This window comes from Coregonus lavaretus, assembly GCF_964263955.1.
Source record: "Coregonus lavaretus genome assembly, chromosome: 2".
Lineage (NCBI taxonomy): Eukaryota > Metazoa > Chordata > Actinopteri > Salmoniformes > Salmonidae > Coregonus > Coregonus lavaretus.
In genome coordinates, this window is record NC_139989.1 from 64142372 (window position 1) to 64170103 (window position 27732).

The following is a 27732-nucleotide window of genomic DNA, read 5'->3' on the forward strand; positions in this document are numbered from 1 at the left end:
TTCAGCAGATAGTGGTGCATCCTGTCCACAGCACACACACACACACACACACACGGCCGGAGGCCAGGGAACAGAGCAGCACTGCATATAATCACAGGCTGCAGACATGACAGTGTACACAGTGGATGTATCCCAAATGGTACCCTATTCCCTTTGTAGTGCACTACTTTAGACCTGGACCCATAGGGGATAGGGTGCCATTTGGGATGCAGCCTTGGTGTAGTACTGACTCTTTATTTACGTGTCTGTTCTGTCTGTCTGTCTGTCTGTCTGTTCTGTCATCTCAATTACACTGAACTCCTGTCTGTCTGCCTGCCTGCCTGCCTGCCTGCCTGCCTGCCTGCCTGTCTGTCTGTCTCTCTCTCTCTCTCTCTCTCTCTCTCTCTCTCTCTCTCTGTCTGTCTGTCTGTCTGTCTGTCTGTCTGTCTGTCTGTCTGTCTGTCTGTCTGTCTGTCTGTCTGTCTGTCTGTCTGTCTGATCTGTCATCTCAATTACACTGAACTCCTGTCTGTCTGCCTGTCTGTCTGTCTGTCTCTCTGGGTCAAGAAGACACACATGGCCTAGTTAGGCTGAGAAGACTCCTGAAACTTGAGTCATATCACTGTCACACTCACACAAAGACAGTGTGAGGAGGCAGCGGCAGGTGAGACAGGCTCTGCCAGTGCTGTCCTTTTGAAGAGTCACTCCCTCCCCCAAACAAACACACACACACACAACCCAAGGGAGTGTCCTTGTCGTCGAGGATTCCATAGCTGAGAGAGGAGTAATGTACACTGTTCTGTCTCCATGGTTACAATGTAGCCACCCCATCATTGGCAAACTACACCCCTCCTCCTCAGAACCATGGTCAACACTGTAACACTTTATCATAACATACACTACTTCTGATAATGGTCAACTGGTCCAACATGTGTCAACGTATTACAGCCTGACCTGTAACCTGTAACCAACATGTGTCAATGTGACTTGTAATAACAATGTCATAGTTTCGCTTTGGAACACTGCTTTGACTGCTCTCTCAAACACTTACTTGATCATTAACTTAGCTACTCATGTTCTTTAAATGATAGTTGCATTTTCATCTGAGCAAATGGCAATATGTTGATAACATAGTAGCAATGTCCAGGCTTTAAAAGGTGCGGTATAGGGCGGCAGGTAGCTTAGTGGTTAAGAGTGTTGTGCTAGTAACCGAAAGGTCGCTGGTTCTAATCCCCGAGCCGACTAGGTGAAAAATCTGTCGATGTGCCCTTGAGCAAGGCACTTAACCCTAATTGCTCCTGTAAATCGCTCTGGATAAGAGCGTCTGCTAAATGACGTAAATGTATCCACCTGTAAAAATAAAAGCAGCCCCGCCCACGGGTTCATAGGTGACAGGTATGCAGCACCTACAGGGAGGAATCCACAGTCCATCCCCCTCCTTTACTACAGCTCGGTTTTGCCTGCGCTGACTGCTGGAAGGAATTAGCGCTAGTGGGCGTCGCCGAATCTCATTATTTGACATTTCCATTTGTGTGTGGAGCGTACTGGAACATACCTACCTGTCTGAGGAGGAGAGAGAACGTACCAGAGAACTCAGAAAGAAGCCTTGCCTCTCGCTACGGGATATATTCACAGAGAGAAGCAGAAGAAGAAGAGACAGGTGTTTTACGGGAGAAGAATCCGAGTCGTCCCGCTGTCAAAATGTTCAAGAAAAAACCTTCGAAGAATAGCGTGACCATCACGCCAACGAAAAAGTGAGTAGTTGTTTCTATGTTGAAAGTTATCTTGGTGGTTATAGATAGCGATTTGAAACTTTAATCACTGTGCAAGTTTATTTTAATGTCGCATTAGGAAAGATAAAGTCAAGTTGGAAGTTTGACAAGTTGATAAATGACACTCTATTCTATTTTCTATTTATGATCGTTTATGATAACGCGTATATTATAACTTGACGACGATCCTGGGACATTGTAGCGCTATGTCATAGAATAAATTAAGCCACGTTGCATGCGGGTTAAGTCATATTCCAAAGTTTATACAACTCTGGAAAATTGCTTTTAATTATATTGTTTGTTTAGCCTTAGCTTATGTATTGAATGTCCTTTTAACTTGACTCGAGGGTGTGGCTGCATGCTAACGGCAGTAACTGGTTTGATAACTTTTGCTTTCGGGGTAGAGTGGGAGAAGAGATGTTGATGGACTTCAACCCAGCCCTGTTAAACTACTTTTCACTTCAAGAAAGTATTGACCTCAACTTTGCCAAAATATAGTAAAATATTAGGCTACTGTATCTGCAAAAATATTTTTCATTGAATCCAATAATATAATATAATAATAATATGCCATTTAGCAGACGCTTTTATCCAAAGCGACTTACAGTCATGCGTGCATACATTTTTGTGTATGGGTGGTCCCGGGGATCGAACCCACTACCTTGGCGTTACAAGCGCCATGCTCTACCAGCTGAGCTACAGAGGACCAATCATATGTCTTTGTTCTTATGAACAATATACATCTCTTCTTATATAATAATATAGTGAGGTGTTTAACCATGCACTCCTACCTGTAAATAGTGTATGTGATTGGTGACAAGCTGCCCCCCAAAAATCCCAAAATCCTTATCCACAATATCTCAATTTTCAGCTGTCACTTTTCACTATCAGTTCAGGATATTGCTATGGGATCTTCTCTGGTGCGGTAAGTGTGAATGCATCCCAAATGGCACACTACACCCCTATGGGCCCTGGTCAAAAGTAGTGCCCTATATAGGGAATAGGTTTCCATTTGGGACATCGCCAGTGTCTCTGAACAGAGAGAGCACAGAGCATGCAGGTTGTCACTCATCAAGTGAGAGTAGGAGAGGGGGAGGGGAGGGAGAGGGGGATGAGGAGGGAGAGGGGGATGAGGAGGGAGAGGGGGATGAGGGGAGGAGGGAGAGGGGGATGAGGGGATTAGGATGGGGGGGGGGGGGGGGGGTAGAGTCAGGGCCACCTAGTAATAACAACACTCCTTCGCCTTGGAACATGAGAGGTTAGCTAGCTAATCTGTTTCCAATGGTTATCTATGTAAATGTATGGCTCTGGGACAGTGTGCATCCCAAATGGCACCCTATTCCCTAATTAGTGCACTACTTTTGACCAGAGCCCTTTTGGGAATAGGGTGCCATTGGGGACAAAGCCTTAATGGACGGCTCATCTCTGACATCAGGAAGGAAGGGAATGTATCTTGTCACATATCGAAGGAAAGGCATAGCTAGCTTTAAAACTGTTTCTAGTTAGTGGATGGAGCTTTTATGTTTCAACATATGAGTCAGACACCATGTTGGAATAATGAAAACCACTGTGTGCTGTGTGCGTTCCATGGTTTTCCCAAAATACCGGTTGGAGGGTTTCCGGAATCAGGAGGAAATCCGGAGTCCTCCAACCAGGATTTCTGGAAAACCAGGGAATTTATTACTTACCCGAATTTTGCAACCCTATTTATGTGTCCCATGCTGCATTGAGGGATGATTTATGTTGGATGTTAAGAGTGATTTATTAGCTGTGGGTCACCAACTGTCTCAGCCTAAGCAACTCTCTTTTTTGAGTGCGGACCCTCTAGACTGCATCAGTGGTTTGATGTTGGTCAACACATCACAACTTCTGGGGGCAGTGGTGTTTTTTTTTTTTGTCATTTAGCAGACACTCTTATCCAGAGCGACTTACAGGAGCAATTAGGGTTAAGCGCCTTGCTTAAGGGCACATCGACTGATTTTTCACCTAGTCGGCTCAGGGATTAGAACCAACGACCTTTCGGTTACTGGCACAACGCTCTTACCCGCTAAGCTACTTCTGGGTTTCAATACCCTTTGAAATAATGACTTATTACTCATGCATTATTTATTGTTAGTGGGAGTCAGTCAGAGTTATTGGTGATTCAATAAGTCTTGATTGGAGTCAGAATGGAATAGGAGAATGACTCAGCCTAGGTGGGAGTAAGATAAGAGTTATTGATTGAATAGAGGTGCAGCAAGTCTACATCACTCCCCTACGGTAGAAATACTATGGTAGAGATACTATGGTAGAAATGCTGTGGTAGAAATGCTGTGGTAGAAATGCTGTGGTAGAAATACTATGGTAGAAATACTATGGTAGAAATACTATGGTAGAAATACTATGGTAGAAATGGTAGAATACTATCAGCGTCATGTGACGACCGTATGTTCTGTCTTATGTAACAAGTTATAACTCAGCATCTCTTCCGCTTTTACCCGACGCTGGTAGAGAGATGGGAGGTACAATGGAATCTTAGCGATGCGACAGCAGCCCCACCCTCACCATTGTGTACTGTTGCGTTGCTTTTATAGGTTTTGGTTTGTTCTGGTTGGTGCAGGTGTGGTTCTGGTTGGTGTGGTTCTGGTTGGTGCAGGTGTGGTTCTGGTTGGTGCAGGTGTGGTTCTGGTTGGTGTGGTTCTGGTTGGTGTGTTTCTGGTTGGTGCAGGTGAATATCTTAGTGTGTGTTAATCCCAGGTAGTTGTTGGGGAAGGAGAGCTTCAGAGGAACAGAACAGGTACCTGTCACAACAGCTAGAACAGAGAGGAGCAGGCTGCTGGGCTAAAGGGATTCACACACACACACAGACACACACACACACACACACACAGACACACACACAGTCTACAGCCCTGCAGGTGATGATTAGGCCTACTGTCTGTCTGTCTGCCAGGGTTAGAACAGAAGATTGTCTCATACAGTACATCTAATAGAGGTCTGTTGCAGCCAGGTGTGCTTGTTATTTTGTTATTATGTTTTGGTCGATCTAAAACGGGCATTTTCCAATCACAAACAAGCGTGACACCTGTATGGCCCAATCACATAGTAGCATGACACCAGTGAGTTCCAAAGCAAAGTATTTGGGGTTAACTCCTCTTGTTGAAACTCATCAGAGCTTTGCAGATAGAAGTGTGAAGTACTAGAGCAGACATGTTTCTCCTATCAGCTGGAGGCTAGTGAACAGTGATTATCTATGTAGTGTGGATCTAGCTGTATTCTGTAACGTTGTGAACGTTTCACCTTTATGAACACACCCTTGACAGATGGCTCACAATGGACACATGAGCCCAGTTCCATTTAGGTTCCTAGTACCTTCCCTTAGCTCCTACCCCTTCACAGATCTATGAGTTAATACTGAAGGATCTAGGGACCCTAATGGATCTGATCTTGGCCTTGGTTGCTGGGAAGTTCATCTTTGAAGGAGTTGGAGTCTAGGAAGGGTTAATCTGATCTGGGCATTGGTTGCTGGGAAGTTCATCTGGATCTCAGCCCTCCCTCCATACTCTCAATGACTCATAGTTACCTTCTGGTTTCAATTTGTCCCTCTCTCCCTCTCCTTGGAATTACTTTACTCCTTATTCAGAGAGATGTTTAGCTGCCAGTTTCAGAATTAAACAACAGAGAGAGAGAGAGAGAGAGAATAGATGAGGAAGTGTGGTTGAAAACAGAACATATTGGAACAATGTTTGTTAGCATCCTTCTAATACAAACTGCAGACCAGAGGTCCACCTCCCCAGGCCATCCAAACATATGATGTACTGTATGCATACTCAACATGTTTGTTAGTGGGATTGTAATACCGTAAACTAAGGTTCATATGCCGGAAGTTATCACACCATATGGTAATATGATGAATGCAAACTTCACGTCTCATGACAGATACATATGAACATAGGACTAATTTGCATATTATTTACATTTTAGTTATTCAGAGTGACTTACAGGAGCAATTAGGGTTGAGTGCCTTGTTCAAGGGCACGTCGACATAGTCAGCTCGGGGATTCGAACCAGCGACCTTTCGGTTACTGGCCCAATGCTCTTAACCGCTAGGCAACCCAGCCGTCTTATTGCTATGACAGTGTCATAAGAACTCCTACAAAATGTACTAACTTCTACAAATGTACTTTTCAGGACAGTCTATATGCGTGCTCTTTCCTTTAGGCCAGGGTTTCCCCGCTCTGTCCTCGGGACCCCAAGTGGTGCACGTTTAGGTTTTACCCGAGCACACTACACAGCTGATTTTCAAATCATCAACTCATCATCAAGCTTTGATCATTTAAATCAGCTGTGTAGTGTAGAGGACCGAGTTTGGGAAACACTGATTTAGGCCTTAGGTGGAATGGTGTTTGGAACAACTGTCATTTAGGTTGAGAGACGTGAGACTTTTTAAATGGTTTGAAAAAATGATTTGAAAAATTACAAAAATGGCGATGAGATGTTTTCGTCTTCTGACCCTGACGAAATGTGGGTCTTTTATCAGATACCGTGGTGGCCTTCTATTCTGAAGTGTGTGTGTGTGTGTAAAAAAGTATCCACTCAGGCAATAAAGCCCTATGGGCCTTGATCAAACGTAGTGCACTATAGTAGTACACTATATAGGGAATAGAGTGCCATTTGGGGCTCACATTAAGTCCTGCAGTGAGAGTGTGACTGTGAATCAAAAGAGAACCGTTTGGGGCTCACATTAAGTCCTGCAGTGAGAATGTGACTGTGAATCAAAAGAGAACCGTTTGGGGCTCACATTAAGTCCTGCAGTGAGAGTGTGACTGTGAATCAAAAGAGAACCGTTTGGGGCTCACATTAAGTCCTGCAGTGAGAGCTGAACTGTGAATCAAAAGAGAACCATTTGAATTTCCACTACTCCGCTTATGCATCTCACATGATAGCTTTTCATGCAGTAGTAGTTGTAGGGAGAATGTATGTTGTGAGACGCACACACACACACACAGGACAGGACAGGACAGGACAGTAAGGAGTCTATTCATCAGCATATATCAAGAAAAGAGAGCCAACCACATCCTCATCAGTGAGTTGGAGAGAGAGAGAGGGGAGCGAAATGACTGACTAATAATAACCTTAGACCCAGGTGGAGCCAGTGGACATCATGTCATTTAGCCCCAGGTGGAGCCAGTGGACATCATGTCATTTAGCCCCAGGTGGAGCCAGTGGACATCATGTCATTTAGCCCCAGGTGGAGCCAGTGAACATCATGTCATTTAGCCCCAGGTGGAGCCAGTGAACATCATGTCATTTAGCCCCAGGTGGAGCCAGTGAACATCATGTCATTTAGCCCCAGGTGGAGCCAGTGGACATCATGTCATTTAGCCCCAGGTGGAGCCAGTGGACATCATGTCATTTAGCCCCAGGTGGAGCCAGTGGACATCATGTCATTTAGCCCCAGGTGGAGCCAGTGGACATCATGTCATTTAGCCCCAGGTGGAGCCAGTGGACATCATGTAATTTAGCCCCAGGTGGAGCCAGTGGACATCATGTCATTTAGCCCCAGGTGGAGCCAGTGGACATCATGTCATTTAGCCCCAGGTGGAGCCAGTGGACATCATGTCATTTTTCCCCAGGTGGAGCCAGTGGACATCAAGTCATTTTTCCCCAGTTGGAGCCAATGCCAGTTTCACAAGAATCCAGCAGTTTGTGAGTGGTTCAAAACACCCAGACTCTTTGCACAGTGTGCAATGCAATCACACTGACTTTTGAATAGATTTGGCAAGGACTATAATGTATTACTTCATTCAAGTGTCAAGCCGGGGCATGGAAACCTGCAAATATGATTACATCAAACAGTTGTACATTTCTCATATTAGAACACCTGTCTACTAACGCTATGTATATCATATCTATTACTTTCTAGTACTGTCTATTTCTATGTGCCTGAAGCTGGGTACTGGATTTCTGCTCAAGTCCATACAACAGTGATATCTTATTCAGACAAGCTTATTTATCACATACCAGACATGGGTTGAAATCCTTTCAAATCCTCTATCTGGGCTTGATTGAGCTAGCCTGGAACCAATAGAATATGAAACCGTCACAAAAGACCACACCCTGTTCATCAGGCTAAAGCAAACGCTGAAAGTGTTTTGGAATATTTTGAAAAGTATTTGAACCCAAGTCTGGTATGTGATAAATCAACCTGTCTGAAATAAGATCTCACCATTGTATAGACTTGATGAGAACCCCAGTCCAATACCCAGCTTCGGCATGTAGAAATAGACAGTACTACAGATAGATATGTATAGCCAACAGGTGTTCTAATATCAAACTTTTTTCTGTGTGTTACTCTTCAATGTACTCATAGCTTCATCACTTCATACAGCAGGTTATTAAAGTATCATGCTCTGTTACATAAAGGAGAATGGAACCTGTTGGACCAGTTCTGTTGGAGAAGAAGACGAAACACCCTCCTTGAGATGACAGATTATGAAATACTCTAGAACTAGTTCTGCCCTCAGGAGGGCATCGTAGCCAAGCCAAGCACTGTGCAATGATGACCTAGGAGAGTGGTATTTAAGTGCCATCCGAATTGTGTTTTACTGGTTGATGGCACTTCACCAACTCCTCTATCCATGATAGCAGGCTCCCGTGAGAGAGGAGTGAGTCACAAACTAGACCGCTTCCAATGACAAGAATAATGGATGGTGTTGAGTCCAATTATGTTTCATCATGTCTTCTCTTCAATAAAGAGTTGATGCGTTTGTGTGTGTGTGTGTGTGTGTGAAGTATTGTATGAAAAGCAAAGTTGATTTATAGTAGGTTATTTGCATGTACAGTATGATCAGATGGGTTTGTTCTAGTTGAGTGCAGCAGAAGTAATGTTGGGTGTTCTGGAATATCTCCTCTCTGCATGGTGTTCTGAACAAAGCTCAGTGGTTAGTGTGATTGTCTGGAAGATCAGCAGGTGTTCCATTTTTAAACTCACAGGTAAACAGACTGGAGACACGTACTGAAATAGGAAACAGTACTAATATTAGCCAGGGTATCAGTCTGTCTCTGCTTTAGCAATCTTGTTGTTGTTGTTTGGCATGGAAAATATGGTAGTATTGATGAGTGAAAAATAGTAATGTACTTAGTGCCCAAGCTATATACTGTAGTCTCTTGTTGCCTCCACTGCAGTACTTTTAGGTTATATGAAATATTGCAGAGGCAATGTGTTTTAGTTCATTAATTAGTCTTTGAGTGTGAACAAAGATGTGTTTTAATGTAAATGTTTTCCACAGCACTATGCAAACAGTATGTCAGAGAGAGACAATGGTGGTCCTGGTCTGGTCTGATGATGTGCCTGATAACAAGGCCTCTACTGTCGGCAACATTTCTCTTACCATGAGGTAGATCTCAATAGTCTCTAACGTGACTTCCTCTCCTCTCCTTCCCTTCATCTGTACTGATCTGACTCGGTGAGATCAGATCACAGAAAGGAAGAAATGTGGTGGATTCCTTTGTGGAATACTCATGCGCCTGTCGAGTGCTCTCACATTAGTGTAGACAAAGGAGAGAAGATGAGGAGAGGAAGTCACTATAGACTATTGAGATGAGGAGAGGACGCTACTAGACTATTGAGATGCAGCCCATGTTATCTGAACCATGGGAGATATGAAGCAGGGAGCTTTCAGGTTCATTCAGGGTTAGCAGACACGGCAGGCAGACGGTGAAGTGAAAAGACTACAGTAACTGCAGTCTTTTCCTTTTAAAGGGATAGTTCATCCAACTGTTTACCCAACTGTGAACTATCCCTTTAACCTAATGGTGGTCTTACTATACTACACACAGATGGTCTGTAGATGTAACTAGCTGGTGTCTGTTCCCCTCAGATGGTCTGTAGATGTAACTAGCTGGTGTCTGTTCCCCTCAGATGGTCTGTAGATGTAACTAGCTGGTGTCTGTTCCCCTCAGATGGTCTGTATATGTAACTAGCTGGTGTCTGTTCCCCTCAGATGGTCTGTAGATGTAACTAGCTGGTGTCTGTTCCCCTCAGATGGTCTGTAGATGTAACTAGCTGGTGTCTGTTCCCCTCAGATGGTCTGTAGATGTAACTAGCTGGTGTCTGTTCCCCTCAGATGGTCTGTAGATGTAACTAGCTGGTGTCTGTTCTCCTCAGATGGTCTGTAGATGTAACTAGCTGGTGTCTTCCCATCATCCCTAGCAAACACAGCTGATTCAACTAATTGTGTTCTAAACTGAAGATCATGATTAGTTTATTATTGGAGTCAGGTGTGTTAGCTGGGGCTGGGGGAGAAAGTGTGACACCGATCAGGCCCCATGGACTGGAGTTGCCCATCCCTGGGCTTGAAGACTGTTTTGAAGAATGTTTTACTTGCAATGATTTGACCTACTTTGGTTGAATGCACTGACTGTAAGTTGCTCTGTATAAGTTAAATTACAAAAATTTAACTGTCACCTCCTCATTCCAGGGCGCCCTCCTCTGAGCTGTCTGCTCTGATTGAGAAGCTGCAGAAGAATGCTGACAAGGTGGAGAAGCTCATCTATGAGACGGAGCAGAACCTCAACAAGGTACAGAACCGCAAAGAACCGCATCACACAGAACCTCATAGAACCACTTAGAACATCATAAAACCACACAGAACTGGATAGAATCTCAAAAATCATCATATAACATTGTAGAACCTCATAGAACCACATAGAACCTCAGAACTACGTAGAACCTCATGGAACATCATAGAACATCACAGAACCTTCTGATAGGGTCATACCTTTATAATGCAACAACAACATCATATTGATGAGTCTGGCAGACTGTTTGCGTCCTCCTAATTGGCTCTGTCTGGCTCTCGATGTCTTTGACAACATCATATGATAACGTTTGACTGCTCTGTGTTGTATCAGGATGTGAGTAAGATCAACGAGGGCAAGCAGCCTCTGTACCAGGACGACACCAACAAGCGCATCCTGAACTCTCTGGAGCTGCTGCAAGGCCTGGATGAGGATGCTGTCGACGCAAAACGCCTGCAGCACCCCCAGGCTGAGATGATCGAGCAGGAGTGAGTTATATTATATAGCAGATATACACTATACTAGATATACCTACTGTACCTGCAGCACCGCCAGTCTGAGATGATCGAGCAGGAGTGAGTTATATTGTAGATATACACTACACCAGATATACCTACTGTACCTGCAGCACCGCCAGGCTGAGATGATAGAGCAGGAGTTATATTATATAGTAGATATATACCTACTGTACCTGCAGCACCGCCAGGCTGAGGTGATCGAGCAGGAGTGAGTTATATTATATAGTAGATATGTACCTGCAGCACCACCAGGCTTAGATGATAGAGCAGGAGTTATATTATGTAGTAGATGTATACCTACTGTACCTGCAGCACCGTCAGGCTGAGATGATAGAGCAGGAGTTATATTATATAGTAGATATGTACCTGCAGCACCGCCAGGCTGAGATGATAGAGCAGGAGTTATATTATATAGTAGATATATACCTACTGTACCTGCAGCACCACCAGGCTGAGATGATAGAGCAGGAGTTATATTATATAGTAGATATGTACCTGCAGCACCGCCAGGCTGAGATGATAGAGCAGGAGTTATATTATATAGTAGATATATACCTACTGTACCTGCAGCACCGCCAGGCTGAGATGATAGAGCAGGAGTTATATTATATAGTAGATATGTACCTGCAGCACCGCCAGGCTGAGATGATAGAGCAGGAGTTATATTATATAGTAGATATGTACCTGCAGCACCGCCAGGCTGAGATGATAGAGCAGGAGTTATATTATATAGTAGATATGTACCTGCAGCACCGCCAGGCTGAGATGATAGAGCAGGAGTAAGTCTTAATAAGCTAATACACTAGATATTGTAACTCAACCCTGATCTCCACTCACTCACTCACTCCACTGTTGAGTTCTAACTAACCCTGTGTTCTAACCCTGTGTTCTAACCCTGTGTTCTAACCCTGTGTTCTAACCCTGTGTTCTCTCCTCCAGTATGAAGCAGCTGAGAGAGAGACTGAGTAAGCTGAGAGAGGACCATGACCGCATCTACCACCTGACCCGCTCTGAGGGCCTGCCGAGCGTCAACTGGGGCAAGATCATAGACGAGAAACAGGTGAGGGGAACACGTACACACACGGGCTTGGATATGTGTACACACAGTTCACACACACTTTTACGCAGACAATAACACAAACTTAATATCTTTCTTCCGACCAGGTCAACCTGAAGAACAAAGGTTTTGGTCAGGACCTGCCGACCATAGAGAATGAGGTGGAGGAACACAACATCTTTCACAGTGAGGTGGAGGCCCTGGCCCCTCACATCTCAGCCAGCGACAACAAGGTAGGACTAACAACCAGCTTAGAAACTAACTGATACATTGGATTTATATTCACTCATTTAGTAGTCTATTATCCAGTAAGATAATCATTGCTTTATTTGTAGTACACATATCTGACAACGACGACAACAACCGCTCAAAAAGTTACATTCATGATTTTAAAAAACAGGCATAAATTGTACTAAATTATTGTCAACAATGACCCATTCCTCACAAAGCAAACCTTCATGCATCACATTAAAATGTCGTTATTTAGTCGAGTCTCTTATCCAGAGGGACTTTCAATAACGTAGTTAAAATAACCAGGCGTCTCAGACAGCGACAACAAGGTAGGACTAACAGCCACTCAGGTCAACTCTGGCCCACTTCAGTTAGAAACTGTTGCATTTGAAAAAAACTAAGACTGTTTTTACGTTTGAGGTTTCGCTAAAATACCCGCGTATATACATACAGTGTTACAGAAGTGTAAAGACACAAATCTAGAATAATTTCTGACTTCTCCACACCATTTCCAGTCATTCAATGCGCATAATGTCGCATAGACATGACGTATGTTAGTGAGGATTTTTGTTTCCCCAGTCAAGCTCAGTTTCATTTAATATGCCTGAAAGGAGGGAGTGCACACGGAAAGTTCCATGCAGTAATATTCTCTCTCTAGTTCTCTCAATTTAAGGGGCTTTATTGGCATGGGAAACATATGTTAACATTGTCAAAGCAAGTGAAACAGATAATAAACAAAAGTGAAATAAACAATTTAAAAAATAACAGTAAACATTACACTCTCTCTCTCTCTCTCTCTCTCTCTCTCTCTCTCTCTCTCTCTCTCTCTCTCTCTCTCTCTGTCTCTCTGTCTCTCTGTCTCTCTGTCTCTCTGTCTCTCTCTCTCTCTGTCTCTCTCTGTCTCTCTCTGTCTCTCTCTGTCTCTCTCTGTCTCTCTCTGTCTCTCTCTGTCTCTCTCTGTCTCTCTCTGTCTCTCTCTCTCTCTCTCTCTCTGTCTCTCTCTGTCTCTCTCTGTTTCTCTCTGTCTCTGTCTCTCTCTCTCTCTCTCTCTCTCTCTCTAGGACAATGCCAGTGGCCTCCAGCTGAATTACAACAAGCTCCTGGTAAGATTGACTTTATCTGAAGCATGGACTCAGGGAGAGCTTGAGGAGTGTATATGCATGTACAGTACTTCTATGTGCGTTCAGTATGTCTACAACAGTGTCTGTGTGTACAAAGTGTTGATGTTTTATCCACCTACACCCTGGCTCCCCCCCCCTCCTTCCCTTCCTTTGGCCAGAGTGTGTGTGTAACTCCATAACATTCATCCCAGGATGGTCAGTAGTGATGAATGTGTGTTTCATTCACCATCACCCTTTCCCCCTCTGCTTCCCCTAACCCAGAATATTCTCTCTCTAGTAACTATCTATCCTGTCCCTCCCCAGGCCAGTTCCAGTGTGTAGGTCTCTATAGTAACTATCTATCCCTCCCCAGGCCAGTTCCAGTGTGTAGGTCTCTATAGTAACTATCTATCCTGTCCCTCCCCAGGCCAGTTCCAGTGCTCGACAGCGCCACCTGCTGAGCCTGCGTGACTACATGCAGCGCTGCACCAATGAGCTGTACTGGATGGACCAGCAGGCAGGGGAGAGGATCAACTATGACTGGAGTGACACCAACCTGGACTTCCCTGCTCGTCAGAGACAGTATGAGGTAGAGAGGGACACACAAACACACACACTGTCCTTCACCTGCACTGACAGAGTAATACATTCAGGGTGTTATTTGACACCTGATCCTACATGTTATTTGACACCTGATCCTACATGTTATTTGACACCTGATCCTACATGTTATTTGACACCTGATCCTACATGTTATTTGACACCTGATCCTACATGTTATGTGACACCTGATCCTACATGTTATGTGACACCTGATCCTACATGTTCTTTGACACCTGATCCTACATGTTACATGTGTTGGAACGTAAAGAGGGACTTGTATCTCTTTAAATCTCCCACCAGAACTTCATAAGTAAGTGTCTCGAGTCCAAGGAGGCCACTGTCACGCAGCTGAATGATGATGGAGATAAACTAATCTCTACCAACCATCCTGGCAAGAATGTCATTGAGGTACACACACACACACACACACATCTCTACTTACCATCCTGGGATGAATGTTATGGAGATACACTTCACTTATCCCCTGTCATTCTACTATTGGGGAAAATCCTAACTTCCACTTTAGTCTTTTGTTTGCCTAAGTCATGCATTGATGTCAATGGGAGACTAAGGTAAAACTAGACATTTTTGTTGAAGTTAGGATTCGACCCTACTGAGATTAAAATCAGCAAAATGAATATGGATTAAACAGCAAACAGACTAATGTAACAGACCTCTACTCTACCTCTCAGGCTCACATGGAGGCAGTGCATGCTGACTGGAAGGAGTACCTGAACCTGCTCATCTGTGAAGAGAACCACCTGAAACACATGGACGAGTACCACAAGGTGATTAGCATACTGTAACACAACCCAACCTAACCCTAACTTTAACCCTCATACCACCTGAAACACATGGACGAGTACCACAAGGTGATTAGCATACTGTAACACTATAACACAACCCAACCTAACCCTAACTTTAACCCTCATACCACCTAAAGCACATGGACGAGTACCAAAAGGTGATTAGCATACTGTAACACTATAACACAACCCAACCTAACCCTAACGTTAACCCTAATACCACCTGAAACACATGGATGAGTACCACAAGGTGATTAGCATACTGTAACACAACCCAACCTAACCCTAACTTTAACCCTCATACCACCTGAAACACATGGACGAGTACCACAAGGTATTAGCATACTGTAACCCAACCCAACCCAACATAACCTTAACCCTCATACCACCTGAAACACATGGACGAGTACCACAAGGTGATTAGCATACTGTAACACAACCCAACCTAACCCTAACTTTAACCCTCATACCACCTGAAACACATGGACCACTACCACAAGGTGATTAGCATACTGTAACACTATAACACAACCCAACCTAACCCTAACTTTAACCCTCATACCACCTGAAACACATGGACCACTACCACAAGGTGATTAGCATACTGTAACACTATAACACAACCCAAACTAACCCTAACTTTAACCCTCATACCACCTGAAACACATGGACGAGTACCACAAGGTGATTAGCATACTGTAACCCTATAACCCAACCTAACCCTAACTTTAACCCTCATACCACCTGAAACACATGGACCACTACCACCAGGTGATTCAGAGCAACAAGTATTCAGAAAGCATCAGTTTAAGAAATCCTGAATGTTTGAACAGGGTCATTGGATTTTGATAGGCCTGTGTACAAAGCAACAGCTTGCGAGTTACAGACTTGGCATGTCATGGCATGTGAACAAAGTTGGTTAAGGCAGAGACCGACTGCCAGCCAGTTTACCTTAGTGTAAATCAACTCTGAGCAGCTTTCAGTCATTTGTTACATCAGTGTTTTTCCTGACTGCGTCTATTTTCTCTCCAGTTCCACAAAGAGGCCAGGGACACCCAGGATCTTCTGAAGAGACTGGAAACAGAGGTCAACCAGAAGTACAAACCAGAGTTCAAGGACATGTACCAGATGGAGAGCCTCATCAGAGACCTGGACGTGAGTGGACTTTATAACTACAATGTTTTGCTATGAGTAGGCTTTCTAACTACTTTAGTTTACTGAGAATGGGCTTTACACTACTGTAGTTTACTAAGAGTGGGCTTTACACTACTGTAGTTTACTAAGAGTGGGCTTTACATTACTGTAGTTTACTGAGAGTGGGCTTTACACTATTGTAGTTTACTGAGAGTGGGCTTTACACTACTGTAGTTTACTAAGAGTGGCCTTTACACTACTGTAGTTTACTGAGAGTGGGCTTTACACTACTGTAGTTTACTAAGAGTGGGCTTTACACTACTGTAGTTTACTGAGAGTGGGCTTTACACTACTGTAGTTTACTAAGAGTGGGCTTTACTGGAGTTTACTAAGAGTGGGCTTTACACTACTGTAGTGTACTAAGAGTGGGCTTTACTGTAGTGTACTAAGAGTGGGCTTTACACTACTGTAGTTTACTAAGAGTGGGCTTTACTGTAGTGTACTAAGAGTGGGCTTTACACTACTGTAGTTTACTAAGAGTGGGCTTTACTGTAGTGTACTAAGAGTGGGCTTTACACTACTGTAGTTTACTAAGAGTGGGCTTTACACTACTGTAGTTTACTAAGAGTGGGCTTTACACTACTGTAGTTTACTAAGAGTGGGCTTTACGCTACTGTAGTTTACTACATGTATGGGGGACAGATCTGTTTCTGCTTCAGCCAAACAACGACAAAGCAGTTGGATAAAGCAGAGACAATTATTTCTGGCGTACAGGTCTGTCTGCTTACCAGGCTAGTTTACAATCTCAATCAAGAAAATCTTGATTTTTACAAATGTATTAGCCTTAGTCTTAGAACTATAAATCCAAAATGCTCTTGAAAAAACCCTAACTGTGTTTGTGTGTGTTTGTGTGTGTTTGTGTGTGTTTGTGTGTGTTTGTGTGTGTTTGTGTGTGTTTGTGTGTGTGTGCAGGACCAGGCGAAGGCCATGGACCACTTTGATGAGCGTGTGATGGCTCTGGAGAAGCGCAGCCTACAGGTTCTCCCTCTCCAGTTCCGTAGGAACACCCCTCAGAAGCTGCTCCCCGTCGAGGCGCTGTGTGAGTTCGACACTGACGAGGTAAACCTGGATATACCACCACCCTACTCTAGATTCAGACTGATACCTTGCCAACTATCCTCCTCCACACACACGCTTCTTTGTGTCAATCATTCTACGATTTTGTCTCTTTCCCCTCTCTCCTTCTTCCCTTCTCTCCTTCCTCTCCATCTCCTCCACTCCCTCCCTTTCTCACTCTCCTTTTCTGTCTCCAGTCATTCTCTAATCCCTATGTGTGGTGTGTTTTTCTGTTATCATGACTAAGGCTGTCTGACTGCACCACATCTTTTCTCTCCTCTTTACCTCCTTCACTCTCGCTCCTTTAATTCCAGTCCCCTAAATGTGGTTTTGTGTATTTAAATCCTCTAAGAGGCCAGGCCTGTGCTCTGCATCTTATTTAAGCCTTCAGGGGATCAGCCGCAGGCTGAGGGGGTTTTAGGAGTGGATTTTGTGAGCTGGAGAGCGAGGTGTGTGTGGTGTGTGTGGTGTGTGTGGTGTGTGTGGTGTGTGTGTGTGTGTGTGTGTGCCGCAGTCGAGAGAGCTCTTAAGATTTAGGAACCGGATCAGACAGTGAGGGGAAACGTGGTGTTGTGTTTAGATTTGTTTTTGTGACCTGACCGGTAAAAACTGTGAACTCTAGTTTACTAACTAGGGCTTAGTGTTTCCCTGGTCAGGAAAAGCTAAGGGCCTTATCCAAAGTGGTTCAGTGAGTGAAACACTGTTGTGTTCTAGTTGTCCCATGCTGATTTAGTGAGTCAACCTCTATGCTGTGTTCTGGTTGTCCCATAGCAGTTCAGTTATTGAAACTCTATGTTCTGTTCTGGTTCTTCCATACCAGATCAGTCAGTGAAACTCTGTGTAATGTTGTGGTTGTCCATCCCAGGGTCAGACCAGTGATTTAAACTCTGTGTAATGTTGTGGTTGTCCATCCCAGGGTCAGATCAGTGCTTTAAACTCTGTGTAATGTTGTGGTTGTCCATCCCAGGGTCAGATCCTGCGTGGAGAGAGGTACACCCTCCTGAGTAACAAGGGGCCCAAGTGGGAGGTGAAGGACGCGGCCGGGCGTAAACTGACCGCTCCAGGGGCCTGCTTCATGATCCCCCCCACAGACCCAGAGTCTGTCTCCATCTCCAACAAGTGAGTGTGTGTGTGTTATGGGGGCCGGGTGGAGAGGGGTGTGTGTATGAGTGTGGTGTGTGTGTGACGGGGTGGGGGGGTGCAAGTGTCTACCTGCTATGTGCCTGAGATTGTGTTGTTTCCCAAGACAGTATACTTGTACACTGTGTAACAGTGTCTTGTGTTTCCAGTCTGGCCACCCAGCAGAAGGGTATTAAGATGAAGGTGTCTGGCAGTAAGACCACCCTGGTCAAACGCCTGGAGGAACTGAAGAAAGACTGCACCGCTGGCTCTGGTAGGTACTGTTATGTCATGTTATGGCATGTCATGTCATGGTATGTCATGTCATGTCATGTCATGTTATGTCATGGTATGTCCCTGTCTCGACCTCTGAATGCTCGGCCAACTGACATTTACTCCTGTTGCACCCTCTGTAACAGGGGTCTCCAGCCTTTTCTAGCATGAGAGATACTTTTTAAAAATTGAAACGTTGCGAGCTACTGATTTTTCTTTTTATAGCTTTTAAATAGTCACATTCTTCTCTTCTCCTCGACCCTGCAACTCGTCCCCGGGTCCTTGGTGTACAAGAGATGTCAATATACCTGGTAAAATAATGGTTAATAAACCGTATTCAGCATGACAGCCCCATAAAATCCCCTTTTGTATTTTCCCGAATTCTGTTTTCTCTGTTTTTTATTTGTCCTGGTTTTGCCTCCGTTTTGTACAAATTTAGATTTTTGAGTGTATTTCCCCTTTAATTGTGCATCTAGCGAGAGAGGAATGTGTCAACCTAGCGATGCTTCTGTTAAGCCTACTGCAGCACATGTCATGGCAGAGTTTGTAAAACAATGGCCACCCAATTCATACAAATAATCATGATATAGTTCTGTCAGCTAAGCCTACTTTGCGGTTAATATTTAATTGAGAAGGTTTTTGGGGAAAGTCTTTCTGTCTACCCACAAGGTCATCATTAGCATCGCTAACTGGCTACATGGATTGATAAACAAACACTCACTCCAGACAGACGGGGGCAATATTGCTGGAAATGTGTTGACAGATATTGTGTTACGTTTGGATTTTGAAGCCAGTAGTGGCTAACCAGGGGTGGGATAATGTCAATGCGGCTTTGATTGGATGGTAGCCTGGAGCTTTATGTTTCTGACAGTTTGCGATGGAACCAATGAACAGTGGTGGAAAAAGTACCCAATTGTCATACTTGAGTAAAAGTAAAGATATTAAATATACTTAAGTATCAAAAGTAAATCGAATTGATAAAATGCACTTAAGTATCAAAAGTAAAAGTATAAATCATTTCAAATTCCTTATATTAAGCAAACCAGACGGCACCATTTTCTTTCTTTCTTTTTTTACGTATAGCCAGAGGACATACTCCAACACTCAGACATAATTGACAAACAAAGTATTTGTGTTTAGTGAGTTCGCCAGATCAGAGGCTGTAAATGTTCTCTTGATAAGTGCATGAATTTGACCATTTTCCTGTCCTGCTATGCATTCAAAATGTAACTAGTACTTTTGGGTGTCAGGGAAAATGTATGGAGTAAAAAGTACATTATTTTCTTTAGGAATGTAGTGAAGTAAAAGTAAAAGTTGTCCAAAAAAATAAATAATTGTAAAGTACAGATACCAAAAAAAACTACTTAAGTAGTACTTGAAAGTATTTTTACTTAAGTACTTTTAGAATTACATTGCATGCTACTCGTAGGTGGGATATGAGCTACTGCAGACCCTGATCTATAACCACTGTGATTATTATTTCACCCTGCTGGTCATCTATGAACGTCTCAACATCTTCAAGAACGATCTGGCCTTAATGGCCTTGTACTCTTATAATCTCCACCCGGCACAGCCAGAAGAGGACTGGTCACCCCCTCAGAGCCTGGTTCCTCTCTAGGTTTCTTCCTAGGTTCCTACCTTTCTAGGGAGTTTTTCCTAGCCACCGTGCTTCTACATCTGCATTACTTGCTGTTTGGGGTTTTAGGCTGGGTTTCTGTATAAGCACTTTGTGACATCTGCTGGTGTAAAAAGGGCTTTATAAATAAATGTGATTGATTGGTTGGTATGTCTTGTTATTTCATGGTTTGTCATATTACTACTGGAGTTAATCACTACAACTACAGCTTAAAAAAATAAAATTAAATGGAATGATTTTGTAGGCCGTTGTGATTGTCTGATTGTGAATGTGATGTTATGTTGAGTGTCTGGTTCTATAGGATTGTTGTGTGTGTGTGTGTAGTCATATAATAATAATATAATATAATAATAATAATAATATGCCATTTAGCAGACGCTTTTATCCAAAGCGACTTACAGTCATGTGTGCATACATTTTTACGTATGGGTGGTCCCGGGGATCGAACCCACTACCCTGGCGTTACAAGCGCCATGCTCTACCAATTGAGCTACAGAGGACCACATATCTGATTTTGTGTATGTTATTTTGGTGTGTGTGATTGATTGTGTATGTGATGTTGTGATTGTTGTGACTGGTTGTATATGATTGTTGTGTGTGTTATTTTGGTGTGTGATTTATTGATTGATTGATTGATTGATTGATTGTGATTTAATATTGTAGACAAGGATGAGCAGCAGTGTCGCCAGCTGATGGCCGGTCTGGACAAGGTGACCAGTGATCTGGACAAACAGGAGAAGGCCATCTACGCTCGAGTACGCCCCCCGCTGGAGCACACCAGGCCACTGCAGGACAGCGCTGACCGCCTGCAGGACATGAAGGTAGTTCAGCGTTTTTCTCTTTCTCTGCACAGAGGGTGTACAGAGGTAGAGATGCTTTTCTTACTCTCCTCTTCTCCTGTCTGCCTCTGGCACTATTTAGACTAGAATCCTTTCGATAAAGTTTTCAAAACCATTTAATCCTACCAAAGAAAGTTTGACAGGTTTAATGCAGGAAGTACTATTAGTAGTTCCAGGAAGTCTACACTGTGTTATACTTATCCCATTTTCTTCCACCAGGACATTGCGGCCGTGGTTCGTAAGATCGAGCCGGAGAAGTCGTCCAAGGTGAGGGAGGCTGAGAAGTTCCTGACCTCTAACCCTAAATGTGCCAGCGCCCCTCAGCTGAACGGCAAGGTGAACGAGGCCAACAATAAATATGACAAGATCAACCTGCTGCTCAAGTGCTCAGAGGACAAGTAAGTAGCTTTTTACTTGACTTATAGTAGTTAGAGAAAAGGTCCTCCTTGTTACTTTATACTTTGTATAAGAGAGTTTTCCTGTTTTACTAAGATGACAAACCTGTAGGCTACTATTACACAATATTTAAACTCATTTAAGTGTCACATGAATCAAATAGAATGGAATCATATCATGTGTTTGTTTACAGGCTTCAGAATTCCAACCGCCTGGAGAACTCCCTTCAAAACGGGAAAACTTTATTGTCCAGCTATGAGAACAAGCTGGCCAGGGAGGAAGTCGCCCCAGCAGACATCTCATCTCTGGAGATGACACAGCGCCAACTGGCTGTAAGATGGCTGTCCTTCTATCTCTTGTTTATTCTAATCAGGATTCATATTTAGATCCTCTCCACAAAGGAAATGTATTGTATTTTTACAGTTCAGATACAAAGACCGAAGCAAATTTGCTAATGACATAGAGTAAAAATGCATGATGAACTGGAAGATCTGAGCTACATACCATATCTCAAGTTTATCCTAGTTGGGGCAGAATTTCTCCATACACACAATTCAACCTCACTTCCTCTCCTGACAGGATATTGCATCAGAGCTGAAGACCAAGAGGTCCGCGGTGACGGAGACGGAGGCTAACCTGCGTGCGGCCAAAGGCAGCTGTGACACCATGGCAACCAAGCTGCAGGAGCACTGCCCTGACATCGAGAGGCAGGAGGGCGAGGTTCAGAAGCTGAACAAACGCTACGACAACCTCAACAGGCAGATCGACACCAGGTAAAGGGACTGACATAACTTTCAAATCAATTCAAATCTAATTCTATTAGTTGCGTACACATATTTAGCAGATGTTATCGTGGGTGTAGTGAAATGCTTGTGTTCCTAGCGCCAACAGTACACTAATAACAATGCAAATCAAAAAAATACAAATGAAAGGAATATAGAAATATTAGAATGAGCAATGTCAGACTCCGGAATATAAATATATATGTATATGATGGTGTGTATAGACATTATGGACAGTATATGGATAGAAAAGGCGTGTACAGCAGTAGGCCTTGACTAGAATACAGTAAATAGATATGAAGTGTGTAAAACAGTATGTAAACATTATTAAAGTGACGAGTCTTCAATGATTATGTACCATACATAGGGCAGCAGTCTCTAAGGTGCTGTTGAACACTGTGGCTGCGTTCCGATTTTCTACCCTTCTCTAGAACTCAAAATCATTGGATTGGTGCAAGTATGACTGGAGGGAGTTTCCATTTCCAACATATTTCTTACACCAGTCAATTTAATTTTAAATCCATAAGGGGAAGTGTACAAGTGCACACTTCGGGAGAAGGGTAGAGAATCGGAATGTGACCTTTGACTCTTTTAAGAGCACAGCTCATCCACACATTATATTTGTGAGGTGAGAGGACTGATTGGACTGATTGAGCGTTCATCGCCCTTTACTACTGGTAAAAAAAGAAGGTTGAAGCCAAGAACAAGACTCATCATAGCCGGTCCTGTATTGTGGTTTTACTATAATAGACGTCACTTGACATTGTGTTGTGGAATGTTATATTCACGTTGTGGTATGTTACATTCACGTTGTGTTGTGGGTATGTTACAGAACTCAGAGCCTGCAGAGGGCTAAGATGTCGTACAACAACTACCGCAGTGATTACGACAACCTGAACAGCTGGCTGTCCCGCGTGCCAAACTATGAGCCAACTGAGAAGGACAACCTCAGTCAGGTGGAAACCAAGCTGGTAAACCAGAAGGTAAGTGGTTGAGGATGGAATAGGGTGAAGTTACCCCTAGACGCTGATTTCTGATTTTCCCACTAATGGTTAATGTTAGGATTGGGGAGGGGAAGGTGATTTTAGATCTGTACCTAGGGGAAACGTCACCCCGGCGCGGTTGAGGATAGTCAGGTGTTCCGAATTTTGCAACCCTGTCCTGGACTAAAAACATTTTCAGCTGAGAGGTTCCAGTCAGTTTTCTAGTTGTAATGTAAATAGTACTCTTTTGATCCAAAGAATTAGACTCTAGTCCTCTACCTCTAATGGTCCTGTTATGTTTCTCGGTCTAAAATGTTGATTGCCGTGTTGTTGTTTTCACAGAACCTGCTCTCCGACATTAAAAAGAAGGAGTCTGACTTGAACAACGTATCAAAAAATGCCCAACTTTACCAGCAAGCCGTCAAGGTAGGGGAATGAACACTGATAGACACATCCATTCTGATTAACTACTGCGAGGAGAAATGTTTACAATTTGAAGTAACTATTTCTCTCATCTCTCTCTCTTTCTTCCTCTCAATTATAATTGATTTTACTAATTTGTCTGTGTTTGCAGGAATATGAGAATGATACTGAAATGTTCAAGTCTATTCTGGACCTTGAAGACGGGCTGGTCCCTCAGACCTACAAGAGAAGCAGACTGGAGTCCCCTGCACTCAGGGTCAAGGAAGAGGTAAGGAAGACTGCGGCCCAAATGGCACCCGTTTCACTATTTAGTGCACTACTTTTTGGACTCTGGTCATAAGGCCCTGGTCAAAAGTAGTGCACTAGATAGGGAATAGGGTGCATGGGTCCTGGTCAAAAGTAGTGCACTAGATATGGAATAGGGTGCCATTTGAGAGACAGCCCTTGACTATAACCTTAATGCATATTACATGTTGTAATGTGATCCAATTTGTAAGTCGCTCTGGATAAGAGTGTCTGCTAAATGATGTAAATGTAAATGTATACATTTTGATACATTTTCAGGAAGACTTTTGAACGATATCTTCCAATTAACATTCTGGAAATGCCCCTGGTTTCATGCATTTCATAATTTCCTTGTTTACAGGAATCTGCCATTGAAGCGAAATTCACCGAAGTGAATGCAGTTAACAAGCAAAGGCTGGCGAATCTGCAGTTTGCCCAAGGCCTTATGAATCAGGTGCTCCTGAATGTTCAACAATCAATGTTGCACATCTTTATAAAGATCGAAAATTAATTGAAATGTCACATAATTCTAAATAAACATCATAGCCATTACTTCTAAAAAATAACCCCAGCCTCTTCTCCCTCTCTCAGCAATCAGACGTGATCGTCTGCAACAATGTCCAGCAAGTCAAATCTGCCGCTCCCGGAGAAGAAGCCTGGAGGATCGAGAGTCAACTGAAGGACGAGATCCAGAGGAGGGAGCAGCTGGAGAAGGATCTAGAGAAAATCCAGACAGACATCTACATGTTGGAGGGCCAGAAGCCGGAGGACACCGTCGTCAAGAAGGAGATCATCAAGAAGGTTCCGGATCCTACTCTGGTCGACGAGGTCCACAATGTCCGTCAGAAGCTGTCGGACGAAACCCGGGCCACCCGGGCCATGGACAACGAGCTGGAGGCACTGAGGCTGAAGCTGCGCGGCATCGAAACAGAGATCAAAGAAGGAGCACAGCAGTACACCGTGAAGGAGGTGCTGCGTATCGAGAGGGACCGCGGCCAGGAGGAAGAGGTGAGGAGGCTCAGGGAGGAGCTGGAGGAGCTGAGGAGGAAGAAGACCATCAAGGACAATGAGGTGGTCCAGATCACGAAGCAGGTGACGCTCCTGGCGCAGCAGAAGTCCAAGGAGCAGGAGGTGATCACAGAGGAGGAGGTGATTAAAGTGCAGAACGACCCGCAGCTGGAGAGCGAGTACCGCATCCTCCTGGACAGGAAGCAGAAGGAGCAGGAGAACAGGAAGCAACTGGAGGACGAGCTGCGCTTCCTCCAGGACAAGCTCCGCAGGCTGGAGAAGGAGAAGTCCATGGCCGAGGAGAAGATCTCCATCAAGGAGGTGCTGAAGGTGGAGAAGGATATCGCCTTCGAGAGGGAGGTAGAGAACCTCAGGAGGCAGCACGAGGATGAGAAGGCCAAGCACCGGTCTTCCCAAAGGGAGCGCGCCGACCTCCAGAGGAAGATCTCCAGCCTAGAGGAGGAAAAGTCAAGGGTCATAGTTCAGGAGAAGGTGAGGGAGATCGTCAGGCCAGACCCCAAGGCTGAGGCTGAAGTGGCCAACCTGCGCATGGAACTGGTAGAGCACCAGAGGAGGTACAGAGACACCGACCAGCAGCTGAAGTCCCACCAGGACGAGCTGAAGATGCTGAGAAACAGAGGTCCGCAGATCGAGGTCAAGGAGATCATCAAGGAAGTCATCAAGTACAAGACGGACCCGCAGACCGAGAGGGAGCTGGAGAAGCTCCGCAATGAGATTGTGGACAAGACGCACCAGACGGAGAAGTCAGAGATGGAGATCAGGCAGCTGAGGGACGAGATTCAGCGGTGGAAGGACACCAAGCCCCAGGTGCAAATTAAAGAGGTGGTTAACGAGGTGCTGGAGTACAAAGAAAACCCCAAGACCAAGGAGGAGATTGAGATCCTGAAGAGGAAGCTGGCGGACGAGCAGAAGAAACGCCTGGACCTGGAGAGGGAGCGATCAGCTAATGAGGAGAAGATCCGGCTAAGGAAGATCGACCTGTCCCAGGTCAGGGAGAAGTTGGTCCAGCAGGAGGTGGTTAAGATGGAGGAGGACCCATTACTGAGGTCAGAGTGCAACACCTTCACGCAGAGCATCAACAATGAACAGAAGCAGAGGGAGACCCTGAAAGTGGAGCTCTACCAACTTCAGAGGCAGAAGGCCGACCTGGACGCACAGCTGGAGGAGCTGGAGCGAGAACGTCGGGCCAGGCGCGATGCAGAGCTGGAGATCCAGAGGCTGAGGGTCAGGCTGAATGAGATGGAGGTCATGGACAAGGAGAACAGGGAGAGAGTCACAGTGAAACAGATGGTGGTTCTCCAGCAGGACCCCCAGCAAGAGAAAGAGCACTCTATCCTCAAGCTGCAGGTGGAGGAGGAGAGACACAAGCGTACCCTGCTGGAGAAGGAGCTGAATGTCCTGCTCCAGCAGCAGGTCACCCTGGAGAGGATTGAGGTGAAGGAGAAGGTGGTGCGCACCGAGACCATCCAGGTGGAGAAGGACCCTGAGGCCGAGATGGAGATCGAGAAGATGACAAGGACGCTGGACCAGGAGAAGAGGAGGAGGCTGGAGCTGGACCAGGAGCTGGGCAGCCTCAAGTCCCGCCTGTCCGACATGGAGTTCACCAACACCAAGTCGTCCAAGGAGCTGGACTACATCCGCGACGAGAGCAGCCGCCTCCAGCAGGAGAACCAGAGGCTACAGAACGACATCCGCAGGCTGCAGTCCGAGATCCAGATCACCTCCACGGAGACCCGGAGCATCTCCAACTCGGCCCCCATGGAGAACGGGAAGAACCTGGAGCTGAGGCTGGACTCGCTGCAGGGGGAGCTGGCCGAACTGAGGGCCATCACCAGGCAGAAGGATGAGGAGATCGAGAAGCTGCAGAAGGGCCTGGCGGCGATCCAGATCAAGAGGGAGCAGAGGGAGAGTCACCTGAGGAGATCCATCGTGGTCATCGACCCCGACTCGGGCAAGGAGATGCGGCCGGAGGAGGCCTACAAGCTGGGACTGATTGACTGGAAGATGTTTGTGAACCTCCAGAGCCAGGAGTGCGACTGGGAGGAGATCAGCGTCAAGGGCCCCAAGGGGGAGTCCTCTGTTCTCCACGACAGGAAGTCTGGGAAAAAGTTCTCCATTGAAGACGCCCTGAGGGCTGGGAATATCACCAACCGCCAGCTGCAGCAGTACCATAACAAAGAGATCACCATACAGGAGTTCGGGGTCATGGTGTCGGGAAAGACCAAGTGAAAGAAAAACATCTGAAGAAAACTACTTTTTTAACTGTCTATTTTTCTATCCGACTACCATGAGATTGAAAATGTGTGCCATTTCTTGGTTTTGGATTTCACTACATTTAATTTTTCCAAAATGTTTTAATTCCAACGTTCTTGATCTAACATTAAACAATATGTTAGTTTATATCTTCCTCCTCTCTCTCTCTAAACTCTACATTGCACTGTTATTATATTTATTTTCAAATTCATAATACACTATAAATGCAAAAACTGGTGTTCTGGTTTTAAATGAGGGTTAACGTGGTGGCTGTATTTGTAGCCAACATACATTTAAATGGTTGTAGACTGATTTTCTGTCTGTCCCTGGAGTAAACTTGTTAAACTATTTACACTGGGTACAGGGTTAGAGGTAATACTTTAAATATCTTTATTTTGTTTTTGATGTGGGATTGAATTACATACACAAGGATATGAATGGATATTGTTAATGTCGGTCTGTGGTATGCTACTGTAAAACTGTCTCTCAGTTGTCCTGTTTTACATGTCTTACATAAGAAATAAAACAGTAAAATGTTGAAGGGTAAACTTGTGTGTTTCTTTAAAAAGTAGGCCTTGGGTATAAATTACAGTTTTAAACACCAATATAGATTTACAAAGATATATATTGCTTGTAGATAAGCAAGATAAATCATCCTTTAGGCCTATGTTCCACAGACGAAGCTCATATCTATTGGAAGAAATAACTGTACAGCTTTTCTGAAAAACCACCAGATTCCTGCTGAGCTCAAGGACAGATCTGATCAACGAAGCAATCAGTTAGACAAATCGCTGAAGATAGAGGGTGTGTTTGTAATGGTGAACGAACAGTCCTCC

The 27732-nt window shown here is 44.5% G+C and overlaps 1 protein-coding gene across 1 annotated transcript; it reads left to right on the forward strand.

Moving 5' to 3' along the window:
- The first annotated feature begins 1485 nt into the window (after nucleotides 1-1485).
- Nucleotides 1486-27437, forward strand: LOC311148032 (periplakin-like). The gene is made up of 22 exons (XM_084184922.1): nucleotides 1486-1733; nucleotides 10214-10313; nucleotides 10647-10801; nucleotides 11771-11891; nucleotides 11996-12121; nucleotides 13181-13222; nucleotides 13647-13808; nucleotides 14123-14230; nucleotides 14515-14610; nucleotides 15661-15783; nucleotides 16735-16881; nucleotides 17846-17997; nucleotides 18168-18271; nucleotides 20570-20727; nucleotides 20965-21143; nucleotides 21335-21473; nucleotides 21721-21914; nucleotides 22756-22906; nucleotides 23249-23332; nucleotides 23481-23597; nucleotides 23976-24068; nucleotides 24206-27437. The coding sequence occupies exons 1-22, from the start codon at nucleotides 1681-1683 to the stop codon at nucleotides 26870-26872; spliced, it is 5271 nt and encodes a 1756-aa protein (XP_084041048.1). The 5' UTR covers nucleotides 1486-1680; the 3' UTR covers nucleotides 26873-27437.
- Nucleotides 27438-27732: the final 295 nt, after the last annotated feature.